Genomic DNA, 25,291 nt, shown 5'->3' on the forward strand with positions numbered 1-25,291 from the left:
TCCTGTGGCGCGCTGACGCGGGGCCCGGCACCCGGCTGCGACGTGACCCCGAAGGCCGCAGTTGTAGCAGACGACGGACGTCGTAGGTTTCGGTTGCTCCAGCTTGCGGGGTGAACGTGTGGGCGAACGACCTCCCGTTCTCCACTCCCCCGGACGCGATGCAGCGAAGGCCTGCTCCTGATCCGCAGCTGGCTGAGGTTCGGCGATCGTGGCGGCCAGTGCCGCGTTCCCCGCCCATTTGCAGACGACCCCCGGCTTGCGTTTGAGGACCTCGTACGCGTGAATGCTCGTGGCGATCGCCAGGGAGCAGATATCCATCTCGTCCGCCACATTGATGGGGACCCCCAACTCGTGGGCCAACGCCAGCAGCTGCTCCGTCACCATGGCGTCCTTCCCCTCCTTATCCATGCGGGGAAAAGCTGCGTCCGCCAAGGCGAGTAGTGCCGTGCGATAGGCGAGCGTCGTTTCTCCAGCCACCTTCCGCCGATCGTAGAACTGGTGGCGACACGTGGAGGGCGGCCCGAACACCTTCGCCATCAGGTGTAGTGCGGCCTGGAGCGTAGAGCGGGACGACCTTGCAGCAGATGTGAAGGCTGCAAGCGCGTCGTCGTCAAGCATCGCTGGCAACGCACGCAGGGCAGTGGTGTCGGACCACCCCGACATCTCCTGATGAGCGAGGAACCTTCGTTGGAAGGCTCCCCAGTCGCCCCCATCCGCCTTGAACGCCGACAGCGCGGGCAATCTTTGCTGGAGGACCCGATCGTCGTCGACGTCGGAGAGATTTTCCCGCGCTCCGCTGTAGTTGTGTAAAATGTCGGCTCGGTTGTCAGGCGCAAAATGGAGAGCTCCGGCGACGCTGATGACGTGGGCTGCGCTGAGCGGAGGTGTCCGGCCACGTGGCGTCCGTCTTTCCCGCCAATCGGTGGCGGCCCCCCAAAAACGGCGGCAACTTCCAGACTTTTGGCGCGAAGCGCCTTTTGGCGGGATTCCTCCAACGTCGCTTCCTCCACCAACCCCGCAGCCGTTTTTCCGCTCGCCGGAACGGAGATGTCGGCCAAGACAGCGGCGGCGGCGAGTAGCAACTCCGCCAACCGGGAGTGCGCGTCCTGGAGGCTGGTGTCGGAGGCAAGCGGGGCGTCGGCCATCACCGCGAAGTGCTGCATCGGCGGCAACTCCTCGTCCTCTCCTCCCGAGGTTGGTGTCCCCGGTACGCCGTCGTCGTCCCGACCTCGCTCGTGGGTACGGGTAGTCTTCCTCGTGTCCATACTTCTTGAAGACAGGTTTACTTCTGACGCCAGTTGTAATGTAGTAACTCGGCGGGAGACGACTTCACGGGTAACACACTCTTTATTTTATCAAACTCGTTCACAGGTGACTAACACCTACTTTGTATCTCGGGTGACAAACACCCACTTAGTATCTCGGGTGACAAACACCCACTTAGTATCTCGGGTGACAAACACCCACTTAGCTACTTGGCGACTAACGCCCACTGAGCTACTCGGATGACCAACATCCACTTAGTATCTCGGGTGACAAACACCCACTTAGCTACTCGGCGACTAACGCCACTGAGCTACTCGGATGACCAACATCCACTTAGCTACTCGGCGACTAACGCCACTGAGCTACTCGGGACACTCCCTGCCCGGGGTATCCGTCTCGACTGTGGGTCCCCAGCCCGACCCACGGGGGCGTCGGACCCCGGGTCCCACAGCCTCGCCTCCGAGCCACACAGGGCCCCGGTCCCCACAAGGACGGCGGGACTAGGGGTCTCGGGGCACTAGGTCTTCAGCTCCGTCTTCGGGTCTTCAACTGGGTAACTTCCCCCTGAGTGCTCTCGCGCGTCCCCCTTTATACCCCACCTGCGGACGTCGCTGCCAGCACCCACTTATTCGACCAATCGCTGGGCGCTGGCTACGATCCTGTTTTCCCACATCTCATCGTGCCTCACCACCCACGCCGCGCCGCCCCGTCATCTGTCACTCCCGGCGCGCGCGTCCACACCACGCCCACAACGCGTGCCCAACCCCGCACCCCGCGCCGCCCCGTGATCCATCACTGTCACAGTCGGCGCACGTCAACACCACCACTACATCTGCGTGGCATCGGGGCGGCTAGAGTCCTCTCGTCCTCTGGCTTGAGATGGCTGCCACCTATGGGTCAGATGATTGTCTGGCAGCATTAAACAATTGGTAATTAAATATTTAAGTTTTTTTCCCTAAACAGTGTAAAATTTTGGAAACATTTTTTTCACGAAAATGCATTGTCACGCACAACGAGGCTGTGTGCAAAATGTCATCTCGATTGGATCACGGGAAGTGGGTTAAAAAACGACCGAAAGATTTGCACGGTCCTAAGCAAGCAAGCGAACTTAATATAAAGGATTTAACAAGTATAACCCGTAAAAACAAAGTTTTTCACTATAAATCCTTTATATGCGGGGCGGCTAGTCCTCTCGTCCTCTGGCTTGAGATGGCTGCCACCTATGGGTCAGATGATTGCATGGCAGCATTAAGCAATTGGTAATTAAACATAATATTTTTGTCCTATGAAGTGTAAAATTTTGGAAAAAATATTTCACGAACATTAATTGTCACGCACAACGAGTCTGTGTGGAAAATGTCAGCTCGATTGGATCACGGGAAGTGGGTTAAAAACGACCGAAAGATTTGCACGGTCCTAAGCAAGCAAGTGAACTTAATATAAAGGATTTAATAAGCAGTACTGTTAAACGCTGGGGATGTCAACACTCGGTAAAGTAGAATAGTACCTGTCAAATAAAATGGTCCAAATATGTGTAGTTAATTTTTTTACATGGTTAATAACATCTTTCCAATGACTGCTCAGTTTGTACCCATCATCACGGTTGAAGTTATGTCTGTGTTTGTATATCTGGATGGCTTCGTGTACAAACCTTTGATGATAGCCAGAAGGTTTGCAGAGTACCTTGGTCTCGGAAAAGACAATATCATGAGAGCCCACAGCGTTGTAGCAATGATCGGCAACGGTGGAAGTCTCCATTTTGCCGTGTTTCAGATCTGACTTGTGCTCGCGGACACATGACGTTTCGTTTCACCAATGTAACAATCACCACAGCTGCAACTCAGTTTATAGACTCCAGGGTATTGCAAGTCAGGAATTACATCTTTTATAGATGGGATTAGATCACGGATTTTATGTACTGTATCAGACTTGGATATTAGGTTTGTTTAGAATTTTGGAGATCTTTTTGGTCACGCCTGCTATCTACAGCAACGTGATAGTTTTGATTGGATTTTCAAGTGGTTGTTTGGATGGTGGGAGAAACAGCTTGGCGGATATTGCGGTCAGTGTATCCGTTCATCTTGAGGGTCCGATGTACTTGTTTAAATTCACTGGCCAGGGGGTGTTGGTCAGAAATGCCATGAGCTCTGTGGTATAGTTTTGACGAGAGAACTCTTGAGCCGGGTGGTGGTGGGAATCAGGTTAAGTAGGAATGTGTGGGTGGCTTTCTTTCAAATCTAGAACACTGTTCAAGTTTACTTTTCCGGTAGAAGGGAGGCCCATGTTCAGGGAGGGAGTCAATGATTTCCAGCCCATGTTTGATGCAAACGGTCTTCCCAACAGCCGGATTTTCCAGGCAGATGTTTAAACACAGGTCCCAGAGTTCATGCAGGTTGGAGACAGGAAATTCCTGGCTATCAGCATGTGGTGGCCATGCCCAAGCAGTTATCCATTTAGGAACAGAGTTGAGGTAGAGTGTCTCCAGTAATCACCCAAATGTAGCGAGATGGACGCGTCGTCACTGCATCAGAACCCAGGGGTCTGAAGCACCAAGCCACTCGTGCACAAGGCCACAAAAAATGTCTAGTCAAGCCACCACAGCGTTGTGGTTCCTTTCCAGGGGAAGAGCACTTTGACAAAGTGGACAGATGCTTTGTAATGTCACAAGCAAACCTTCACTTTAAGCAAGTTAACCTTCAGTATTCCGTTTCTCCCCGTGCCCCACATTCTTGATGTACCTTTGAAAGTTTGCTATTGTGTGATGGGAAATGTTCCTGGTACATGTACACCGTTTGCTTGTTTTAGGGAAAAAAAGCTTAAATAAAACCTGGATTCAGATTATTTAAGCATGGCAAGGTGCTATTGTTTGAAGAAGCCAATGGCCTAAACCTTGATAGAAATTACTGCTATCGAGTGACTTGCCTTGGGGAAGAAACGTGACCAAATGCAGCACTAATACTGCCTACATATTGAACACACACACCTCGTCAAAGGTCAGGACAGCAGTAGCAAATTTAAGAATTTTATTTTTGTCAATGGTCAGCAAGACATGCAAGTTCCAGCAATCACAAGTAGTCCTCAATAGCTACTTCCGTCGAGCGCCACAGCCCGGCTCCTGCGCCTTCTGACGGCAATGGCAGCAGACAGGAGTGCAATGACAGCTGTGGCAATGACGAGGAGAATGGACAGGGTCCCAGCCGAGGCCCACGACGAAGAGGGAGCCTCCAGCAACAGAGCCGCGTCGTTAACAGGTGCTTCTTCAAAGAGCACGGGGCCCTGCAGCGACACCACGTGCTTTCCTACCACGCTGGAAGCGTCAGAGATGGCGTTGCGCTCTGGAACAACAGAAATCGGTTGATGACTACTGGTCCATACGAAAGGACATCATATGCTGCAGGTCAAGTTCCCTAGAAAATCGAACGAGTAGGTAATTTTGGCATGTCACAGTTTGTTAAAAACCAGTCTGCAAAGTCACAGCAAATGTGCTCTAAATAGAAATTATAACATAGCAACATGACCACCAACATGAAAACCCCGTTGTCATCTGGACAAATCGTTACTCTGCGAGGCTGTTCTGGGTGAACAAGAGCAAGATATTTAATAGAGGTCGCGGTGGTGCTCACGGTAGCGCCTGGTCTGTCCACACTGCCGATTGCACTCGGTGAGGAAGTTGGGGCTGGAGCTGTCGCACACCACGATAGAGCAGTGCAGGTAAACCTGTGGCAGACAGAATGCATCGCGCCGGTAAGTAAAGTTTCCCCATGTTTTTAGGTAGTCCTTTTGCTCTCCCGAGTTGTACACCGTAATCATCCCTCCATGGTGACCTGGTTTTTAATGGCGGAAAAAAGCGGGCACTCACGAGGTCACGGGTGGTGCTGCGGTCAGAGTTCATGAAGGCGAAGGCCTGGAGTGCCAGACGCTTGTAGTGAGAAGGCAGTGGCAGGTCAGCGACACCAGGGAAGAACACACTGCAACAAGGAGACTGCACGGGGCAGCTGCACAGGTAAAAGTGCCGTTAACCTTCAATTCAAAGCAAGTGTCAGGTATCGGATTGAATGCACGCATCTTTATTGCAATATGCACGCAAGGATGAAGGCCAACTTTAGTCAAGACATGTTCACGACCAGCAAGGCAAGCCCAATTGCCAATATGCAATGCATCTGTGCAATGCAACCATCACTGAATATAGTCGGCCTTGTCCAAACCACCAGCTCTGGGAGGCAGAGGGTGGCTGTGTTAACATCCAGAACAACCCAAGGAGCGTTGTGGCCATCGATATTTTGGATGGCACTGCAATCTTGCTTAAGCGATGCCAGTGCTCAGTCACCATTACATGAACTGTTGTCATTGAAAGGCGACGTAATTAGCACAACTGTTTACGTGGGGAAAAAAGACAACCAATGCCTCGAACCAGGTTGCCTCTGCAGGCCCTGCGGTGGCCGTGAGAGGGTTTAAAGAGCACTACCCCGCCCAGCCTCACCCATCCACCACAAGCTTCCACTGCGTGGGGTCGGTGGCATCTGCCGTGGGCGTGGCCCAGCAGTCCTTCAGGAAGAGCACCAGTGTGGGGTCAGAGCGGTGCAGCAGTGACGCCTGCACGTAGAGCGGCGTTCCCAGCAGCGTTACCAGCGGGTACTGCCAGGGCTGGTACGGCGTGGTGTAGGAGTTGTCTGGCAGTGTGCAGACATGGTTCACAAGGCATGTGGATTAGTGGTGTAAGGGTCCTGTTTAGAGCACATTGGACAAGGCACCACAAAGTCTCTAAAACGTGCGCATTACTTTTGAATAGAACTAGGGCCATTATCGCAACTGTCCTGGCATAGAAACCGTGGTTGATATTTCATAATAAATGATGTCACCCTCACCTCCGCATGGTTGTCTACATACTGTATACAACGGCATCGCTAAATGTCTGTAGATGCTGCAACGGGCACGGTATCACACCGAGGGGTGGGAATCGGGTGCTAACAGTTGGCCAAAGTCTAGTCAATTGATAACGAATGAAGCTATTGACCACCATTCGTTCAAGCAAAGGTGACCTGACAAGAGGCTAAGAAAGCCAGTCAAATTTGCCTTTAAACAATGCCCTCAAGGAGACCGTTTTGGTTGATGGGTTGTGCAAAAGATTCATTTGGTAGAGCCATGGGAATTAAGGGTATTGTCATCCCTTTCAATGTAGGCCCCACACTAAAATGGTTTCAGCTGGTCGTTGCTAGATTCAAAACCACAGCAGAAGTTAGCATTTTAAGTTACACGTGCTACCATGGAGAATGTGCAAGTCGTTTTAGTTCATTAATGGATAATTATCAATCTGTTGGCAGGTTCACAATACTGGCAGCACAGCCTAGCGCAACGTTCGTTTGCAGTTCAAGTCCAGGAGCTGTGCCGATTAATGCATTCAAAAATCGCATGCAGTGGAAATTAAACCAGGGTTGAGCTACTAGCTGAGCAATGGCTAAAAAAAGCACGACTTTCAGCTGGCTTCGAGTCAGAGCTAATACAGACCCAAGTTTTCCCTGGGTAGAGCGACATCACAACCCGTGTTCAAGGTGACATTTGTCCACTCAGGTGCAAAGGGTGTGGGAGAGAGGAGTACTCACCAGTGAAGACCTGGAGCAGCAGGGAGAGGGGCCCAGTGGCCGTGGCTGGAGGTGGCGGTGGAAGAGTGCTCACCTGCACTCCAAGCTGCAGGTCTCCACTTCCAAGGAAGCGGCATTGAAGAACCATCCTGGTAAACAGACACCACCAGCCAAAGGCATGCACAACGTCCCTCACGGCAGCAAGAGATTGCAGGAGCGACACAGCGGACCGATAGGGTGTTTTGCAGACGTACCAGTGTAGGGACCACCTTGGTTAATACCGTGTTTACATTAGCCATATGCTATATTCCTACTACTTCAAGATGTTAAAGATCCTGTGACGAGGAAAAGGCGCCCTTGTGCGTTGAATGTCCCAATTTAATGAATAAATAGTTGAATAAGGAAGCAGATTGGTCACGGTTCTGCAAATATTTATGGTCGCAGGGACAGTGGACATTTATGGGGGTGGGTCTCCTCTGCAAGACTTATGCTTGACCCTCATGAGCACAGCACTTGCAGAGGGGTGTGGCAGTGCTTACTTGTATGTGGACGACTTGGTGATGGCGACGCTTCCATCAATGCAGAGCTCCCGCTCGGAGACCAACATCAACTCGTACACGAGCTCCTGCCCACTCCACTGGACACACCAAAAAGTAGTTCACACAAAACGATAATGCCATTGAGTGATCAAGCAGAAGAATGATAAGTGGTACTGGCCAGGAGTCCAAATTGCTCACAATTTGCTACAAATTATATATTCGAATCCCCCTAAATTCTGCTTTGGCACTCGATTCATTTGACACTCAGTCATAAAATGACCCTGTTGTTCTTTATCAACTCGTGTATGATTGTGCTCTGCACATCAATGAGTTGTGCATCAGGAAGGGTCCCGATGCAGCAGTTCAACAAGGTCAAACAACAACCATCAGGATGTGGGCAGGGCAAAGCAGAGTCCAGGAGCCCAGTACCTGCACAGTGGCACCACACGCTGCCATGGGTACGTCAAAGACTGCAAGGTCTGCAGACACCAGCACGGGGCTGCACTGCGCACCGCCACCGCCAGTCAGGTGCACAGTGCTCAGGTCCAGCGGTGGAGACGTTAGGTTCCGAGACACGGGCACCACAAAGCGCCCATCTGTGGTGCACACTGGGTGGAGAATGGCGGGGAGGGTAATGGAGAGTTCGCTGAATCGCGAAAGATGCCCCATGTAGCCCGTGGTGATGGAACAAGTTCAGGGAACCAGCACAGCAGGATGCTACTGTGCCAACATAGAACCTCAAAGCAAGAGCCTAGTTTAGGTAGTGAATTATGGAACTTCTGTTTTGAGTCAGCTACGTACCAGCCTCACTGTAGAAGCAGCGGCGTAGAGTGGGGTCGTAGCAGCAGCCACTCTGTGCACAGACGTCCGCGCTCGGGACACTCTGCACAGAGTTGCATGGGAAGTTCCCGCTCTGACCAGAGCACGTGGCGATCTCTAACAGCAGCAGGAGCACAACAGGTCATCGTACAAAACCCCACACGTACTTAAAATAACACGGCATCGTTTGAGCCACGTGTCAAGTAAGTGAATGAGTGTTACTTGGCACATGACCAAATCACCCGAGCAATGCACGCAATCTCAGAAGCAGAGCAGGGTTGAGTTTACAGCAAAAATGGGCAAACACGTTGCTCACTGGCTGTAAAAGGCTCTGACAGAGCAGCACAATTTGTTGCATTGAAGGTTAGTGCTACCGAACCGCGGCCAACAAGGAGCAGCGCGGTGAAGCATGGTCAAATTAACCCTCACGACCCAGGGCATCACCAACCAGCAGTGCATTAGGAAAACGCGATTATATGGTGCAACTATTGCAATCAGCCATTGGGGGGGGAAGTGCATCGGAAAAGGATTCAAGCTGCAAGTTTGTCCAGTAAATGCCAAGGGCATGAAAAGCAGTTAAGCCAGCAGACCTATTCTATAGCACCAAGTCACAGGTAGTGCAGTCTGTGGGTCCGATTAGCAGAGTCAAATCAATGGTACTCACCTCCAGCCCTCGCTGATCTTAGGTTCTCAGGGCAGTCGATGGTGAAAGCCCAGAAGAGCCCATTGAGCCCCTGCCGCATCTCCTGCAGCTCCACCTGGATCTTCCTCCTGCCGTCCTGGTGAAATAAGCAGACCTCAAAATCGGACTCGGGGCCAGTGCTCCAGGAAGGCTTACACAAATCAGCAAATTTCGTGCATTCGACATTGTTGGGCGAGGCCAGGCTAATGACAAGTAAAGCTGTCAAATGGGAAACCCGCCACCACCTATCACCCAAATTAAGGCAGGTAGACCGCACGTGGGGGTTGCATTCCTGGGTCCGAAGTCACTTTCCCAGGTAAACCCCTGTCATTGTTCAAACGGATGCTGCGCTGCTCCGTGTGTAATACAGTTTCCATATTGACCTTGCCACAAAACCTCCATTATGCTTCCCACAAACACATAGCACTCACAAATTACCACCCTTCACAAGACTTTCATGTCTTGTGCAAACAACCTCAAGTAGTGCATATATTTCTGGCACAAAGCTCGTATGTTGGTTAGGTCTGCCACTTACATTTTGCCGTTGTAGCTCATACATGTCCAAGACCTGTGTGCAATATTTTGTGACATCTACGTTGGTTTCTTAGAGGTCAGCTTGGATAGTGACCTTCTGTAGCAATACAGTGCCGTTTATTCTATACCAAGCATCAAACTGCTCCGATTCCCTTCTTTGCATTGAATAGTATCGTGAAAGCTGCATCCATTGGCAGGCGTGACATACACAAACTGAAAGCTTGTTTTGCCGTGTAAGTTTGGTGATGTAAGAGTTAACCGTTCACACATTACCTTTATTAAGGTGGCCACTTTGGTGAAATGGACGTCTAGATGGCAAATCCTTTACCGTTAAGTACCGCAAGAGAACAATTATGCTGGAGATAAGACTGACGAGACACAGACTAAAGACAAAAAAGCAATGCAATGAGGCAAGGCCATGGGCAATAAAGGATACTTAGGATTGGTTTAAAGAGTAATGTAGCAACATGGCATACTACAATGAACAAGAGCACAAATGGCAAGTGCAAACCAAGGTAAACTGATAAAAAATTAACCCGTAAAAACAAAGTTTTTCACTCTAAATCCTTTACATGCGTGGCGGCTAGAGTCCTCTCGTCCTCTGGCTTGAGATGGCTGCCACCTATGGGTCAGATGATTGTCTGCCAGCATTAAGCAATTGATAATTAAATATTCAAAAATTGTATCTTAAAGTATAAAATTTTGGAAAAAAATTCAAGAAAATTAATTGTCACGCACAACGAGTCTGTGTGCAAAAATGTCAGCTTGATTGGATCACGGGAAGTGGGTTAAAAAACGACCGAAAGATTTGCACGGTCGTAAGCAAGGAAGCGAACTTAATAAAGGATTTAAAAAGACAAGGATGGCAAGATCTTGATAACAAGACATATGGAATGAGCATTGCATCGATTGTACAGGGATACCGATCAAGAGAATGAGCTGCTGTATAAAACTAGAAACATAATCGCTACCACCTAGGCATGATCGAAATAACCATATCTTGTAGGCATAAATAGAAAGGGCAATGAAACTCATCTGAAAACAAATTTCAGAGTGGACGCCATGAAAAAAAAAATCAATCTTTGAAATAGCTATAAAAATCAAATGCACGAGCTAAGCAAATGCGGAGGGGAAAATACCAGTAGACAAAATCCAATTTCATTATGGCCAGACATCGGTGTCATGTGATAGCAGACCGGTTATGGATTGCGAACATCAATTTTGCTACTACCACAGCAGTCCCAGCGGGTACTTAGCATCGACGCAAGTCACAACGGTCTCCTCGTGTTCACCTCCACGCGCACGTGGCAGGCATCACCAGCAGCGGTGAAGTGGAGCGCAGCACCGTCCCTCGCGATGGAGAAGCCGCAGTCCCCCTGCACAGACTCCACATCCACGGCCTCATTCTGCACCGCTGGAGACATCAAGAACAAAGTTAGAAAAACCTGCATCTGGATGGATTGCGCACCACAAGTTCATGTGGGCAGCGTCACTGCAAGCGAGAGAAACAACAAAGTATGGCGTTAGTGTGAACGCGAATAGGAAATCTCCACAGAACCAGGAACGTCTCTAGGACACAGGATCCTCAATGCACTGTTGGAATTACGGCACTCCCAAACCTGCACAACGACCTCGTCTAATAGTTGCTAGTAAATAAGGCAGCGTGTCGGATTTAGCGACAAGATCTCCCAAGTCGTCAACGGAGGACTCCGGTGGGAAATGCAGACGATGCGAGTAGAGAACCAGAGTCTGACAGGAGTCATCAGGTTCAGTTTAGAACGGAAGTCACGACCTTGCATGAAATGTTCCAATGAAAGGGAGAGCGCCCATTGGGCAGGCAAGCAAGAGGTGGTATCGATTAATAAGGGATTCACCCGTCTAGTAAACACAATTATCCTATGGAAGAATAAGATTTGAGTCTCGTCGTCGTCTGATGTATTAGACTAGTTGAAATGAACCATGATGCAAACACATTATTACGCTTTGAATTCCAGATTCTTAAAATTTCCATCGTTCATGCGAATTACATTTCACAACACGAACCAAAAATAGACACCGAATATGAGAAATTGCGAGGTCAAAGCGAATCGAAAACGAAGCAGTTGTGACCAAACAAATAACCAGAGAATCTCAGCCCCGTATCAATTTGATCGTATCCTTGGAGTGGCTTCATATATTCAATCATACAATGGATCAAGATGTCAATTATGTCATCATGATTTAATTGAAAGCTCGTCGACTCACTCCGTACAAAGACACGGTAGTCACTGTGAGAGGAGCTGCTCCATCCCACAGAAAAACCCAGGGTAGAGGAGATGCATTGCTTCAGCAGACCTGGGGGAGGCAGTTCAGAAGTGGAAACGTCAACATCAACTACACCTTACGGAGCAATTAAAAAACAGCCAGCGACGGTTGGTGGGTGGGCGCAGTCCCTTTACTTTACTGTGCACACAAGTCTGTAAGGTGTTGCTTTTTTTTTATTTGGCGCAAAGTCAAAAGGCACGTGCACGACTAGACAGTATGAACCTCACACCAGGGATCGTCAGCCTGCAGCTTCGAAGCCGTTGGTTGAAACATTATATTTTGGTTGTAGACCCCTGCATTATACTCTTGAAATTGTAGTAGAAAGTTGCCAAGGTAGAGCCTGATATGCAAATTATCAACGCGAGTGCACAGTTCCTTGTTACTATAATGGAAAGGAACAAGGTCATGATGATTTTGCACGCGAGTGTTACGTATAGTCCTGCGCAGTCAAATGTTGTACAATTCACCATTTTAAGTAAAGTTGCAAGGGCCGTGCCATCAGTCACCAGCCATATTTTTCGAAAGCGTTATTATCGTAAAAAGGAATATGCAAGGGAGAGTTAATGTCCCCGAACGCCCCCTTTTCCATGCGCTGGAGGATTATTAATGATCCACGTGCCGGCCTATGCCCAACGGCAGCCATCACGTCGCGTCACGTGACCGCTCCAACGGCAGGCACACAACAAATTCACCCCCCCTCCACCTCGTCCAGGCAGCGCTCATGTACCAACATCTCGTGTCGCCGATAACGCTTTTCCAGTTCACCGAGAGACGCCGCCATTAGTCTTGTGCATGGCGGTGTCCATACACACGATAGTGGTAGTGAGAGAATGCGCGATGTGGTTGTCATGTGGCGACAGCAGCAGCAGCGCCCCCTACCTCTCGGCTCCCCCAGCGTCCGCGGTCCCAGCGACTGTCGAAGCCTCGAGTGGACGGAGCCCAGGCAGAGGAAGCTGCGGGAAGTACGAGACACGTGACCGCCAAGACAAGAGAACGCATGGGGAGGAGAGAGAGGCAAACACCGCACCCCCCCCGCCCCCCACAAAAAAATAAGTGGCCCTGTAGCGATTTTAGGAAGGGCTTATTCAAGGCCAGCACGGCGCACGATGGAGTTGGTGTAAACAGCGCCACGCAAAGCCACCTTTGGAACCCCACCACCCACAATGGGGCAAGCGAGACATTTCAGGACCGCATTTTTATCTCAATGCATTTCTCCATGCAGGTCAGTTACCCAAAGCGATATGGAAACGCCCTCTCTTACAAACGTACACAAGACTTCATTATCCAGAGCTGTTGAGGAACATCCCTGAACACCACTCAGCACGCCCCTCCGCCTCCTCACCTGGTCAGGAGCAGGAGAAGAACTCGCAGAGCCGCCATCGTAAAACAAATCATCGGCTGCGTCGCTTGCCTTAGGCCATGGACCCCTTTTATATGGAGAGCACTCAGCGATCCCGATCCAGATTGGATCAGATCCACCCACGCATTGTCTAATCAGCGAGATTTTATCAGAGCAGATCGAGTCACTCATTGTCTCATCAGTAGAGGTTTGCTCGATCTCGGCGCACGTGCATGGATAGGAGCTGCACCGCAAATCACGCGGCACGTACGTAGGAGGAGTTAATTGGTTAATTACTGAAACTGAATGAGGCCGCGCGCAGATAAAAGCCCCGAGTCGGGACAGTAGCTGCGTTTGCTCTGCTGGTGCCGTGCTAAGTCTCGGTTTTTTGTTGTCCTTGCGATGGAGATCACGAGGGCTTTGTTTTCGGTCTTGGGGTTGTTATGTCTTGCCTCTGGTGAGTGGAGTTTGGTCGAAAGATGCTTTTACAAACCTGTTTATTTGTCGGTCAATGCAACTGCCGTGTTTACTAATGTGAGCATCATAATATACCCGTACTAACGATGGGTTTGGTAGTGTGGCGTGGTGGTTAATTTACTGTTCTATATACCTGAACACGAATTTGCGTCCTGGTAATGTTAACATTGGCGACAAGTGTCTAGACCTGGGGCTTTGCCATAATTCAGCCCGTACTGATCTGTATGGTCAAACTGACGACCGCAATGTGCGAGACTTGATCCAGTAGTGGATTACCAAAACGTATTCTTAACCTGTCGTAACGCGTGTAATACATTTATTGAGGTGCTACTGGGTAATTCGAACTCTTGCATTAGCAGCTCCGTGTGGATGATTGACTCGAGGCTCTGACACTTTCTACTGCTTCACTGACCACCTGTGTCACTTTGGGCAACTCTCGCGTCTCGTCCCGTGCGGCACCGCCAGCTGCAGTGGCCACCTCCGCCACGGTGAGTGTGGTGTGTGACGAGGCGACGCTCACGCTGACCGTGAGCAGGGACCTGTTTGGCACGGGTCACCTGGCCCAAGCGAGTGACCTGTCCCTGGGAGTGCCAGCCTGCCCCGTCACTGGGAGCGACGCCCTTGCTGGGACGGTGACCTTCCTCTACGCACTGGAAAGCTGTGGCAGCAGCCTCCAGGTAACTGGCTGCTAATGCTGCTGTAACATAATCTGCGCAATCCAACTGCTTTATGTTTTTGCCGAGTATAGATGCAGAAGAATTACAATTCCGCATTCGAGTCAAGCCAGACTTCTTCAATAACAGCGGGGTTTATCGCTTTGAAGTCCCCTTAGTATTTGTAGATCGGTCATTGCATTATTATGTTAAGGTCTGTTCTGGTTGACCAGTCGTACATTATAGCGTTTTTAATCTTCCAAAATACATTTGGAATCTGCATCTGCCATGGTTGGTGTGGGTGTGTTTTTTTATGGTGGACATGAACAAGGTGAATTATATAAACCAAGGAACTGCTGCATTGGGTCTTTCACCAAGGTGTTTGAGCTTTTTTTTTTTATTCCGCTAGTATTGCAATAAGTAATAAACCCCACGTCTTCCTCCCTTCTTAGATGAGTGCAGAGCTGCTGTCTTACGAGAACTACCTCTACTACCGCCCCACGTCCAACACGGGCATTATCCGCACAAACTACGTCGCCGTGCCGGTCGTTTGCCGCTATCCCAGGCGAGTTCACCAGCAGTCTCTGGTTGACATTTGCTTAATTTAGAAGTCCAGCTAAACTGTTTACAATTCTACCACCGTCTTTAAAAATTACGTGCCGTTTCGTGTGCTTTAGCTTTGCGAGGCCTGAATTGCAATAAAGCCAATGTCAGCGAGTTAATCCACCGATGGAAAGTCTCCCTGTGCTGTCTGTCGTGGGGGTTTTTAGTGTCAACTTTACTGATGGGTTCACATCAAACGCCTGTCGTGGCCTGTCTCGAACATCCAGCCTTGCAAGTGTCTGAAGTAGTGCATGCATTGCATACTGTGTGAACCACGGTCCCCTTAATTATACTCCATTCCCCCAATTCTTCTACTTTCTCTTATTTGGCCCTCGTCGGATAAAAGTCTTGCAAGTTGCGATGTTAAATATACTCTGAAAATATGATTCTGTATCTCTTCGCTTGTCTATTCGTTGTAAGATGTTAACGACATTGCAATAATAATCTGGGCACTAATTGGTGCAGTTGAGCATCACCCACCTCTGCTCTTTGTAGAGAATGTGTGCCTGATCTCTTCCTGACTGCAGGAAGGGGAACGTGTCCAGCGATGCCATCAAACCCACATGGATCCCCTTCAGCAGCGCCAAGGTTATGCAGCAGCAGCTGAGCTTCACGCTGAGGCTCATGACCGGTCAGTGGTGATGTGAGGACGTTGATTGCCTATTATGCACATGGCTACTACCAGGATGGCAATTTAGACTATAAACCCTTCAATATGTGTGCTTGGTATTGAATAATAGGCCAGATATATGCCTGAGGTCCCTAAACTTTATCTGAGGTTAAAAATAGGTTTACCCCTTTTTTTCTGGCACAAACTGTGCTGTTTGGATGTTAAAACACCAAACAGACCTTTTTTTACAAGGAATCGTGTCTACATTAACCACTAATTGTGGTCAGAATGCAAACAAAACAACTGATAATATATGCATTGTCTTTGAAACCGATTGGTCCACACCAGACGGCTTTCTGTCGAGACAAAAGACTGTCTGGTTTCCACCAAATGCGTTTCAAAGATATATTATCAGTTTTACTGGTAGGAACGAAGTGAACCAGCCTCCAATAGATTAGTCCGTCCGTCCGATGTCCTATTAGGTGTAGCAACATCGCCCCCTACTGCAAACACTTGCCAGGACCCCACAAAAACCTTTAGACTCAGTGGGGCTTTCCTGGCTAAACAAGTGTAATAATACATTATGTTTATATTCTTTGGTTATTCGTTCCTACCAGCCCACCCAGCAGGGTCCTGTTTTATTTGCATTCTGACCACAAATGTTGTGGTTAATGCAGATATGATTGATTTGTAAAACGTTTCAGTTTGCTGTTTTAACATCTTAACACCTGTTGCCAGAAAAAAGGGAAACCTATTCTCATTTTGGTACTGGCAAAGGAGGTCCCATGATTTATCTGGTTTTCTTCCACAAGCAGTGGCGTGAGCAAGCACTTTCCTGGCTGCGCTTTTAGTCTGCACTCGGTCTTGGCAATTGTGTTTTGAAGATGTCTAATTGTGTTTTCTTTCATGAAGACGACTGGAGTGTGGCGCGACCTTCCACCGTATACCAGCTGGGCCAGACTCTGCATATCGAGGCGAGCGTGCAGACACTGAACCACGTTCCACTCCGGGTCTTCGTGGTCAGCTGCTTTGCAACACCAGTTCCGGACAGGAACTCTCCCCTCAGCTACCAGATAATTTCTAACGCTGGGTGAGATTTCTCTCTTAATCCCACCTAATGCATGTTTATGCTCCTTGTCTTAAAGGTGACATTCCACTGCTTGAGTATATAACAGAGCCTGACCTTGGAATGCCGCTGAATCTTGCTCTGATGGTTAAGCCTGACCAGGTGTATGGTTAATGATTTTTATCATGTGGTGTGTGTCGGTACATTACTGATGAGAGATGTGGTCAATGTGCGTCATTGGTGACTGATTTGGTTTGCGAGTTGGAGGGGAGCCCCTTAAGAGGTGGGCTTGGCACACCCTCGGTGCAGTATTATACAGTGGAAGAGGAGTACTACATCCCCTAGCGCTGGCTTTCTGCTGGCCTGCCCTATGTAAAGCCACGTGTCGTACATCTACGGTGCCTGTGCAGGTGTCTGGTGGATGGCAAAGTCTCGTATGATGCTCACCTCACTTCTGGCTTCCTGCTCCGTCAAAGTGACAACGTCCTTCGCTTCTTCATAGATTCCTTCCGCTTCCTTGCGACGTTGACCAACAGTGGCGATCAGGTGATCTACTGTCATGCAGGCTTCTACAGAAACCACCTTTTAGCCACGTGGTAGGCAGTGTGGTTGAGTAATAACCATCTTCCTCTTCTCGGTCCAGGTTTTCGTCTTCTGCCAGCTGAAGGTTGCAGATGTTGCTACATCTCCAACGGCTGTCAATAAAGCTTGCACCTACAGCCCCTCGGCTGCATACAGGTTGGTCTGCTTCCTTGTATTGCTCAGCAATTTGTTTTTCAGTGTCTTCCATCCAATAGCTCAATCCATGCCTTGCATGTTGGCTACATTATTGCATGCCTGTGTGCTTAACTAATATCCCTGAGACCTGACTTTGGTTTCTAGCTGCAACTGGTATTACAACATTTCCTGTGCAGTCTCACGGGTCTTTTCTTGTTTAGATGTATTCAGGTGATTATTGGTCATAGCCTGCACTTGTCTTGCGTTTAGCAACAAGTGTAGCGGCCTGCAAACGACGTCTGTCATTCGTTTGAGCTCCTTTTGAAAAATCTCAGCCTCGTAGCCAGAGTTCAAATCTCACTCGTGGCTAATGTCGGCGCATCAACCGAGCCTCGCCTTCGTAGATTTTTTTTTTTTTTTCCTCAAGCTGATCACCAGGGCTGGTGTGTAACAACCTTGGAAGTGGTCCTGGTCACAGACTTTCCCTTCATGCTACAAGTACTTTCCTATAATGCTCTGACTCTACAGGTCGGGTGCCGTCATACAGTTAAACACAACTACGCCCAGAATTATATTCCTGGCCACTGCTCCCATCGAGTGGTATTGTCGCCATCGCTGTGGTCGACCGTGGTGCTGGCCAAATGGTACATCGCTGTACGTTGCTTTCCCTGAACGGGTGCTCAATCGGCACTTTGCTCAAATGTGAACGGATACGAGTAAGCATTGCCTGTGTAACTACAGACGGCGTTTGTGTGCAATGCAGGTGGGTCTCTGCTGATGGCTCGGACTCGGTGTGCAGCTGCTGCGAGTCCACGTGCCCCAGTGGAAGAAGGCGCAGGGATGTGGCAGCAGTGACTGGTGAGTACAACCGTCGTATTCAGCCATTTAGTCTTGTACAGAAAACCCTTGAATATCAAGGCAGTTACGTTCTTGGAAAGTGTCAGAAAAGCCAAACTGCGACATTCACTATGGTAAGCCTTGCCTAAATAATGGTGTTAGGTATGTGGCACTCAGGAATGGAGGCATCGCGATTGAAATAAGTAATGTGCCAAGTAAACTAAATAGAAATAATTTCGATTTAAAGCTTTTGTGACTGCAGGGATTCATATTCTTGGTTTTTTCGGTAAAGTCACGTAGAAGGAAAATACAAAAATTATCATGACGTTTGGATTGCAACACAAGCAATCATCATCAGGTGTGTGTGGGCTTAAGCCTGGGCATTCGCTGCATTACAAATGTGGTCCTCTCACTCAGGACCGTCGTATGCGGTGGAAGATGTGATGCTGGGCCCCATCGTGATTGCCAAGCCCTTCTCAGATGGTGCTGAGCCAAGCAGCCCTGCAAAACAGCAGCAGCCACGGGTTTCTACATCTGCATCCAAAGGTAAAGCTACCAGATTCTTTCATGGCACATTTTTTCCAGTCTCGGTTAAAAGCTATTTCTCATACCTTGATACTGGCAAAAAGGTCCCATGATGTATCTGCTCGCCCAGGGATATAAATGCTCTGATGCATGGATTGTCGTTGTACTGTTTGCCTTTTCGCGTTTTCTGGTTTGACTCGGACTAGCCCATAAAGAAGGTTGTCTGATGTAGACCAATCCGTTTCAAAAATGATACCTATATAAAAGAAGCATGTTCACCAAAAGTACGTGCGGTTAATGCAGACCTAATTTAAAACCAGGACATCCATGAGGCAATGACGCTTTAAGGTTGACCTCTCATGAATTGGCAGTCTGTAATACTTAATCTCTATACGGAACTTTTTGCAGTTTGGGGAGGAAGCAATTTGTTTATGGAAGTCTGGTTTCTTACTCCTTTGAAAGGGCCTATGACATCCAACTACAACCCCCTTCCCCAATAACAAGTTGAAAAGGTACAAAACACGGATATTACAGCAGTGCCCTAAAAGGTATGACCAACAAATATTGCCATGATCCTTCTTAAATGTGCTTTGGTCGTCAGATGTAAATATGTTTAAAATCTCAATTTGTTTAACATACCTAATGATATTTGTGATTAATTTTTTAATAACATGTGTGACGTGCTGCACTAAAGCCATCCACCAGTGTTAAATGGCAAACCTTGGTGAGTGACAAATTTGAACAGTACGTCTTTCACACCTTGACCAAATACTTGGATAGGTCAAATGCCCCCACAACTTCCAGCATGTGGAAACCCTAGCTTTATGGCTCGGCAGTTACTCACCAGCCCTTTCTCTCAATTGTTGTTTTACAGGTGCTGCTCCCGTCCTTGGTCTGGCAGTGGCTGCGCTGGTGATGGCTGTCGCAGCAAGCGCCACGGTGGCTTTGTTTGTTTCGAAGAGGCGTCACACGACTCCTTCAAAGGGATTGGAAACGAGCTTCTGATCTTCAGTTGCTTTGCCTAAGTTGTGATAAATAAAACTCTGGTGCATTACTACTTGTCTTGTGGAGTCGTTGCTTGGCGTTTCGAGCACTTTGTGTAACTACACCATAGCCCACTTCATGAGGGTGAGCATGAAACAATTGTGGTCTCCAATTCATGCGTGCCAGGACTAGTAGGATGTACCTAATAATGGCAAATGGGTTTTTTAAACCTTCCCAATTGTCCAAGCTGGCAGTCGTTGTTGTCCATGTACAATGGAGCAGTTGAACAATTTCAAGGAAGAAATCTATTCCTATGTCACTTTAATCTTCCATAAAAATGGCCCCAGAAGTTTTTAACCGTGGCAGGAATTGGGCATTGTTGGTACATTACAATGACGGATAATGTGCAACAACCGTGCAAAAAAAATAGGCGCATTTAATACTGTACTTAAGCTGGTTGGAGTTTTACATGTGGAAATTTATTTCCAGAGTGCCCACAGCCTTAAATCAAAATATTACCGGTAGGAACAACAGTTCCACACTTCCCACCAGGGATTGGTGATCTGTCTTGCATAGCCACGCCCTCGATTTGTATTTCATAGAGTGCTTCGGGCGGGCTCGGCACCGCGTGACGCGCCGCCCAACGCCGCTTGCGCCGCGTGACACGGATCGCACGAATGCTCTGTCCAACCAAACTCCTACCTGCACACTCGGAAGGAACGTGTTTAGTCATCCTCGGGATGTGAGCTCAGAATCTCTGTCCATTGGATGCATGTCAAAGTTACAACAACCAACAATACAAGCTATGGGAGTGCATAGTATCTTGAAGGTACATAAATTACACTATACAAAGTATATAGTTCAAATAACATGGATACACCAAATCCCATGCTTGTGCAAATTGGCCCCAGACCAGAGTTTTGTGGTGGTGCTTGTGTGGTTGTGCAAGGTGGAGTTGAACTGGGGGTGCGGGCTAAAGTAGTGCAGCGTTTGTGGTACCTAGCTTTACAACCGTTGCATTTGATAGACTTTGCATTGACGTTCTTGCCACAGCCGCCACAGAGGAAAAACGGGCCTGGATTCAATTCAAAGAAGCCAGCTCCAGTATGCTGGGAGGCCTGGGCTTGGCTGGTGAAAAAACAGGAAAGTGCGAGTGGTGATGTTGCCATTTCCAAGTGCTTTCATAGTACTTGGTCTCTCCACTTTGAACAAGCGGTAACACTGGAGAGACTGCATGTGCAAGGAGTTATTTTCATAAGTGGGGCGTGTGATTCTTCCAGTTGACAAATGTAGTCTTTCGTGCTATGATGTGAAAGTCTGGAGCAGGTAATGTTGAGGTCTCGTTACCGTGCCACGTTTATACCCCCAAAGAGTCTCCTACGGACGAGGAGATGTTTGCCACATAGATCATTAACAAAAAGCTTGTCATCTCATGGAGTTTTGCAAAATCTAGGCAGAGCCAGAAGGCCTGGGGATATGTTTGTACCGTGACCAGGGCACCTTGGGCAGCCTGGTGAGACCTCCATGAATAAATTTTTCCTCATTCGTCAGGTATGCTGGTGTGTGAATTTAAACTTAGAGAGTCTTAAGTGAGAGCTCTTGGAGCAACTCTTGGGGCTCGCCAGATCTGTCCATATCTCTGCGGTATAATCTCATGGGGCACAAACATGTCAATTTAACCCTTTGGTGCTTAAAATCGGTCAATGATTGGATAAACTAAAGCCCCAAGCTTCTTAACGAGGGATGTATTTATGGCATGTCTAATCTGAAAGTCTCTGAAATTGAGAGTGGGGATATTATATCATCCGCAAGCTTTTGAAAGACATCACCCTCCCGTTTGCATGTGTAGTGACATAAGAAGGGAGGGGCTGCTGTGGGCTCTGGGACCCTGGGCGGGCTAGGCGCTTAAGCCTCTTGGCGCCAGGCGTTGGGTTCCCAGGCGCTTAAGCATCTTGGCGCCGCCAACGGGGGGGGGGGGGGGGTGGGCCTGTGTGTGCTCTGTGGGATGTCTGGTGGCGCACACGGCCCCACCCCTCGTTGGACTAGGCATAAAAGGGGAGCTCCCTGGACAATCAGGGCCAGTCGTAGCTCAAGACCCAAGACACAAGACCAGCCATCTGAGGACCCTGGGATGTTGTGAGAGCCAGTTGTGGGACTCTGGAACTCCCGACTCTACGACCTTGTGAGGGCGAGTTCCAGAGCGTAGCCAGAGTAGAGTATCTAGGCTGTGTACCTAGGCTGTGTACCTAGGCTGTAACAGAGTATCAGGAGTGTCAGGACTGTTGGAGAGTTGGAGTGTTGGATTGTAATAAAGAAGTTACCTCTACAAGTGTCTCCGGAATCCGTTACATTTGGCGTCAGAAGTGGCAATGGAGACAAGAAGTAAGCCACGTACCTTCAGTCCTGACGGCGATGTCGAGGAGCAAGCAGCGACGGGGCAGCCAACTCGGGCTGAGCAGCCGTCCACCACACCTGCCGATCCTCCTCCAGCGTCGGGAGGAGCAATGGGGGAAACGTTGCTTCGCCTCACTGAGCTGCTCCACGCCACCGTCTCCATCCTGGACGACTTGCGTCGCTCACAGGCGGAGACAGGAGGGAGAGAGGTGGCGCAGCGGCCGCGCCATTCCGCCGGCTCCAACACAAGTATGGCAGCTGTTCCCGCCGCAAATACATCCGGGTGTGTCGTCACTTCTGCCGGGTGAGCAATGACCGCTGGGAGCGACGTGACTTCCGGGCCCAGCGTGGGCCAACCAAACGATGCCGCGTCATCAGCGCTGCATCCCTCACCGCCAGGTGACAGCTGTTTGCAACCAAACAACGCCGCGTCATCAGCGCTGCGTCCCTCACCGCCGGGTGACAGCTGTCTGCAACCTAGCAACGCCGCGTCATCAGCGCTGTGTCCCTCACCGCCGGGTGACAGCTGTCTGCAACCTAGCAACGCCGCGTCATCAGCGCTGTGTCCCTCACCGCCGAGTGACAACGCTGCGAACGCGAAGCCAGCTTCAGCCGGGTTGCCAGGCAACGAGCGCGAGGCTCACATCCAGCAACGCCTGCCGGACCTCAAGGCATTTTCTTCAGAGGGAAGTGAGTGGGCAGCGTTCGAACGCCGGTTCGTCTCTCTTATAGAGACGTCCAGCTGGTCGGAGTATGAAGCGCTCCAGGGCCTCCCGGCCATGCTCGACGACGACTCCCTCGCAGCACTCCTTGCGGTGCCACGGGCGAAACGTGCCACGCTCACGGATGCCCTTCATCAGATGCGGCTGATTTATGGACCCCCGTCCGAAGCACGTCACCGCTTCGATGCGAGGAGGAAGAAGGCCTCCGAGTCGGCGATGGGGTACCGCAGCGCGCTGCTGGCCATGGCGCGGGTTGCCTACCCTCGCATGGATGAAAACGCTGTGTAGTCACTCGTGCTGCAGAAGCTCATGAGCTTGGCCCGCCAGCTTCGAGTTGCCATGCAGACAGCCGACGACGACGACGACTTCACGTCGCTAAGTGCTGCCAGGTGCATCCAAGCACACCTACATTGCGATGAGGACACGACCATCGCCGCCTGCGCAGGCCCACCTGATGCACAAGCCTATGACGTGCATTCGGGGCCTCATCAGGCCTTCGCGGCAACAGAAAATCGCGGATCGTCCAACTGGCGATCCCAGCGAGATCACCACCAGCGGGACCGGCCAATCTCGCGCCAGGACAGGGCGTCCATCGTCTGCCACAACTGTGGCCTTCGGGGCCATGTGGCGTCCGGCTGCCGGGTCCCCCGACGCCGGACTTCAGGACCTCCGGCGCCTCGGCCACCACCGTATCCTCGGCATACCCAGGCGAGTCACGACACCTCGCACTCTCGGCCCCCAATTACAACAAGCATGCACCTGCACACCACACAGGGGGGTCATGCTTCGGAGGAGGGGGATTCGGGCCCATCATTGAGCAACCGGGCGCTCGGACCAGGTCAATGGTCCGAGTTGGCCCATAGGGTCGTTGCTGCGGCGGCAGGGTCCTCTGCCGTAGTGGGTTCCATCGAGGGCGTTGATGTTCGTATGTTGATCGATACGGGTGCGTCGGCGACCATCATTTCAGACATAATTTATAACATTCTGCCCGATACATGCCATCCCTTGCAGCCAGTTGATGCGCCATGCTATGCCGCAAATGGGGGTTCGTTGGGCATCACCGGACGGATCAATGCTCAGATCTGCATTGCTGACGTCCAATTAGTTGGGCCCATTTTGGTCTCATCAACCCTCGCCGTTCCGTGCCTCCTCGGAACAGATTTCTTGGGGAAGATGCCCATTAAAATTCTCATTAACAAAGGGTGTATTGAGCTCCCCTCTGGCCGACGCATGGCCTTCCTGCCCACACCCACTCGGTTGCACTCCGCATCTACGACGGTGCAGGCGTTGGCGGCCTGCACAATTCACATTCCTCCCGGCTCTCAGATGTTAGTTCCCCTCCGGTTTCGTAAACCCCTTGACTACGACGCGTTCATGGGGGGTGCTGTGATCGGGCCTTCGCGTTCAGCTGAGCGGGTGTCGTACCTCGTGTGTGCACAAACGCTCGTGCGAAGCGACCACGACCCCTTTATCCAGGTCCTTAACGCGGGATTGGAAATGGCCGTTATCTGTCACGGAATGGTGCTTGCTCACGCGACGCCAACCCCTCCAGAAGATGTGATCGTGGGTCACGTAGGGGGCGAGTCCTCTTCCGTTGCCAAGCCAGGTCCTGACACAGGATGGCTCGACGCGCTTTGCTCCACTTCTGCCGATTTGTCACCATTACAGCATGCTAAATTACGCACGCTGCTGAGCGATTTTGCCGACGTTTTCAGTCAAAGCAAATTCAACATTGGCTGCACTAAATTGCTAAGCCACCACATCGACACGGGTGATGCCGCTCCAATTCGTCAAAACCCATTCCGGTTGAGCCCGACCGAAAAGGAACATGTACGGGTGGCCGTCAACGATATGTTGGCGGCCGATGTCATTGCGCCATCAAATAGCCCATGGGAGGCGCCATTCGTTCTTGTTAAGAAGCACAACGGGAGCCTCCGCTTTTGTGTTGACTTCAGGAAACTTAATAAGATTTCTGTGGCCGACGCCTACCCACTTCCCAGGATGGACGAGTCGCTCGATGCCTTAGCAGGTGCGCACTACTTCTCCACCTTGGATCTCCCCTCGGGGTTTTGGCAGCTACCCCTTGATGATGCATCCAAACCAAAAACGGCCTTTCGCACGCCGCAGGGACTGTTCCAATTCAACAGACTTCCCATGGGTCTTCACTCGGCCCCGGCGACGTTCCAGCGCCTGATGGAGCTGGTCCTCGCTGGGCTCCAGTGGGATTCTTGCCTAATCTACCTCGACGATGTAATCGTGTTCAGCAAAACTTTTGATGAACACCTCACGCGATTGAAGGCAGTTTTCCTTAAAATGCAGGCGGCTAACCTCAAATTCAAACCGCAAAAGTGCCACCTCATGAGGGATTCGGTTCGTTACTTGGGCCATATTGTCAACCGCTCGGGAATTGCCACGGACCCCGAAAAGATAAATTGCGTGCGCTTATGGCCAACTCTTACCTCTGTTGGGGAGGTGCGGAGTTTTATCGGCTTCGCCTCATATTATTGACGATTTGTTGCGGGATTCGCATCCATCGCGAAGCCCCTTTACGCATTAACGGCCAAAGGGGTAAAATTCCGTTGGGGAGAGTTAGAACAGGCATCGTTCAATGCCGTCCGAAAAGCACTGGTCGATGCTCCTA

The 25,291-nt window shown here is 50.1% G+C and overlaps 2 protein-coding genes across 2 annotated transcripts; one reads left to right on the forward strand and one right to left on the reverse strand.

The window, feature by feature from the left end:
• Window positions 1-4,344: 4,344 nt before the first annotated feature.
• Window positions 4,345-13,103, reverse strand: LOC144953199 (zona pellucida sperm-binding protein 4-like). Its single transcript, XM_078883759.1, has 13 exons — window positions 13,066-13,103; window positions 12,603-12,676; window positions 11,664-11,753; window positions 10,712-10,833; window positions 8,868-8,982; window positions 8,186-8,320; window positions 7,814-7,992; window positions 7,385-7,482; window positions 6,867-6,994; window positions 5,747-5,936; window positions 5,126-5,261; window positions 4,890-4,983; window positions 4,345-4,601 (listed from the first exon to the last, which is right to left on the reverse strand). The coding sequence occupies exons 1-13, from the start codon at window positions 13,101-13,103 to the stop codon at window positions 4,345-4,347; spliced, it is 1,656 nt and encodes a 551-aa protein (XP_078739885.1).
• A 361-nt stretch (window positions 13,104-13,464) lies between these two features.
• On the forward strand, window positions 13,465-19,555 carry LOC144953077 (zona pellucida sperm-binding protein 3-like). Its single transcript, XM_078883594.1, has 10 exons — window positions 13,465-13,519; window positions 14,005-14,216; window positions 14,645-14,761; window positions 15,327-15,426; window positions 16,318-16,495; window positions 16,882-17,017; window positions 17,115-17,209; window positions 17,952-18,046; window positions 18,443-18,571; window positions 19,425-19,555. The coding sequence occupies exons 1-10, from the start codon at window positions 13,465-13,467 to the stop codon at window positions 19,553-19,555; spliced, it is 1,248 nt and encodes a 415-aa protein (XP_078739720.1).
• Window positions 19,556-25,291: the final 5,736 nt, after the last annotated feature.

The sequence above is a fragment of the Lampetra fluviatilis genome, chromosome 72, assembly GCF_964198595.1.
Source record: "Lampetra fluviatilis chromosome 72, kcLamFluv1.1, whole genome shotgun sequence".
Classification (NCBI taxonomy): Eukaryota; Metazoa; Chordata; class Hyperoartia; order Petromyzontiformes; family Petromyzontidae; genus Lampetra; species Lampetra fluviatilis.

Coding starts and splice junctions, on each gene's coding strand:
- LOC144953199 (XM_078883759.1), bottom strand. CDS start 13,103: ATGGCGGCTCTGCGAGTTCTTCTCCTGCTCCTGACCAG. Junction 7,483..7,813: donor CGTGTGGTGCCACTGTGCAG/GTACTGGGCTCC, acceptor TGGTGTGTCCAG/TGGAGTGGGCAGGAGCTCGT. Junction 4,602..4,889: donor TGGACAGACCAGGCGCTACC/GTGAGCACCACC, acceptor CTGTTGTTCCAG/AGCGCAACGCCATCTCTGAC.
- LOC144953077 (XM_078883594.1), top strand. CDS start 13,465: ATGGAGATCACGAGGGCTTTGTTTTCGGTCTTGGGGTTGTTATGTCTT. Junction 17,210..17,951: donor AGCCCCTCGGCTGCATACAG/GTTGGTCTGCTT, acceptor TGTGCAATGCAG/GTGGGTCTCTGCTGATGGCT. Junction 18,047..18,442: donor GGATGTGGCAGCAGTGACTG/GTGAGTACAACC, acceptor CCTCTCACTCAG/GACCGTCGTATGCGGTGGAA.